This window comes from Otolemur garnettii, unplaced genomic scaffold, assembly GCF_000181295.1.
Source record: "Otolemur garnettii isolate 467f Iridium unplaced genomic scaffold, OtoGar3 scaffold00058, whole genome shotgun sequence".
NCBI classification, from domain to species: Eukaryota; Metazoa; Chordata; class Mammalia; order Primates; family Galagidae; genus Otolemur; species Otolemur garnettii.
The window spans coordinates 9,949,213-9,950,720 of NW_003852453.1; the positions used below are offsets into that span (position 1 = coordinate 9,949,213).

Below are 1,508 nucleotides of genomic sequence, written 5' to 3' on the forward strand. Positions count from 1 at the left end.
CCCCCGTCCAGGTGCCTGGATGGCAGCCCTGCCCTCACTCTCTGTGCCTCAGTTGCCAGTTTGGTTGGATGAGATATAGGCCCGTCACCTTTTTTGTGTGACATGTGCTGTATCACCTTACTAGTAGGAATGGTTTTCTTTAAATCAGCGGTTCTCAACCTTCCTAACGCCACATGTATTTTCATTGTTACCAAGGGGATGCGACACACAGGTTGAGAACTGCTGCACCAATTCACTTATCTAAATAGGAAACTTCATAATACTACAGCAATCCCAGCAATCCCTACAGCATTCACATCACTTCCCCCCAAAGAAGATAGCTGTCAAAATAATCATGCTGAAAAAAAGCAACCCTGTGCTGCCCCAATACCAGCTCCCAGCCTGAGGCCTGCAGGGAGACATGCCAGAGTTAGAAAGGTGTTATAGGTGTGCCAGCTCCAGGGACTTTCTCCTTGATCGGAAGGTTAAGGTCATTTCCACTCTGGTGACCTTAACCACCCAAACCATCTCCCACGCCTCCCAGCACACGCAAGTGATCTCAGCAGCGCCTCTGGTTGTGGCTGTTGGCTATTCTGAGTATAATTCCCCTTCCCCACAGAGACGCCCCATCTCCAGACAGCCAGGGACGCCAGAATGGAGGTGCTGAAGGAGAAAGTGGAGGAGGAGGAGGAGGCTGAGAGGGAGGAGGCGGCTGAGCGAGCTGAACGGGCTGATAAGATAGAGAAAATGAGGCCAGCGGAGGGGCGGAAGGAAGAAATCATCATGACACAGGAGATGCTCAGAGACCTGGAGAGGAAGCTTTCGGAGATTGAGATCCCCATCTTAACAGAGCCGCCGTGAGTGTGTTGGAGGGGGCATTAGTCCAGCCGCCCTGGCGAGGGTAGATCAGGGCTGGGTATGGGAAGAGCCAGTCAGAGCAGTGGCTAGGAGGGGATCAGGACATAGAGGGAGGTGGTTCAGAGTGAAGGCTCTGCTTTCAGACTGCCCAGACTGAGTCCTCACTCTGCCCCTCACTAGCTGTGTGACCTGGGGCAATTCACTCAACCTCTCTGTGCTTCAGTGCCCTTATCCATTTAAAAGTGCAGGTGATAACAATGATAACCTGCCTTCTAAGTAGCTGTGAGTATTAAATGAGGAAGGGGCAGAGCCACGGGCAGCTCAGGTGTATCCTGGGTTCCCAGGTGCTGGGCCTGGCCTCACTCGAGCTAATCCCACCCTGTTACGGAGCAGGATCTTTACCAAGGACACCATCGACGTCTCCACGCTGCCCCTTTCCTACAAAACCAACACACCCAAGGAGGAGCACCTGTTACTGGTGGCAGACAACTTCTCCCGCCAGTACAGCCACCTATGCCCGGACCGCGTGCCCCTCTTCTTGCACCCACTGAACGAGTGTGAAGTGCCCGTAAGGCTGGGGTGTGGAAGGTGGGCTGGGAGGCTGGGACTTGAGAGCAGAGGGACTAGGGCGGTGGGGCTGGGTCCCCAAGGTCTCTGGGCCAAATCACAGA

At 54.2% G+C, this 1,508-nt stretch overlaps 1 protein-coding gene across 2 annotated transcripts in view; it reads left to right on the forward strand.

Moving 5' to 3' along the window:
- DRC7 (dynein regulatory complex subunit 7) overlaps window positions 1–1,508 on the forward strand; it is a 30,167-nt gene that overhangs the window by 1,900 nt on the left and 26,759 nt on the right. For both annotated transcript variants that reach the window (XM_003792579.1, XM_012806825.1), the window contains exons 2-3: window positions 599–836; window positions 1,231–1,405. In XM_003792579.1, coding sequence (XP_003792627.1) covers window positions 634–836; window positions 1,231–1,405 — 378 coding nt within the window. In that variant the 5' untranslated portion in view covers window positions 599–633. The remainder of the gene's footprint in view (window positions 1–598; window positions 837–1,230; window positions 1,406–1,508) is intronic.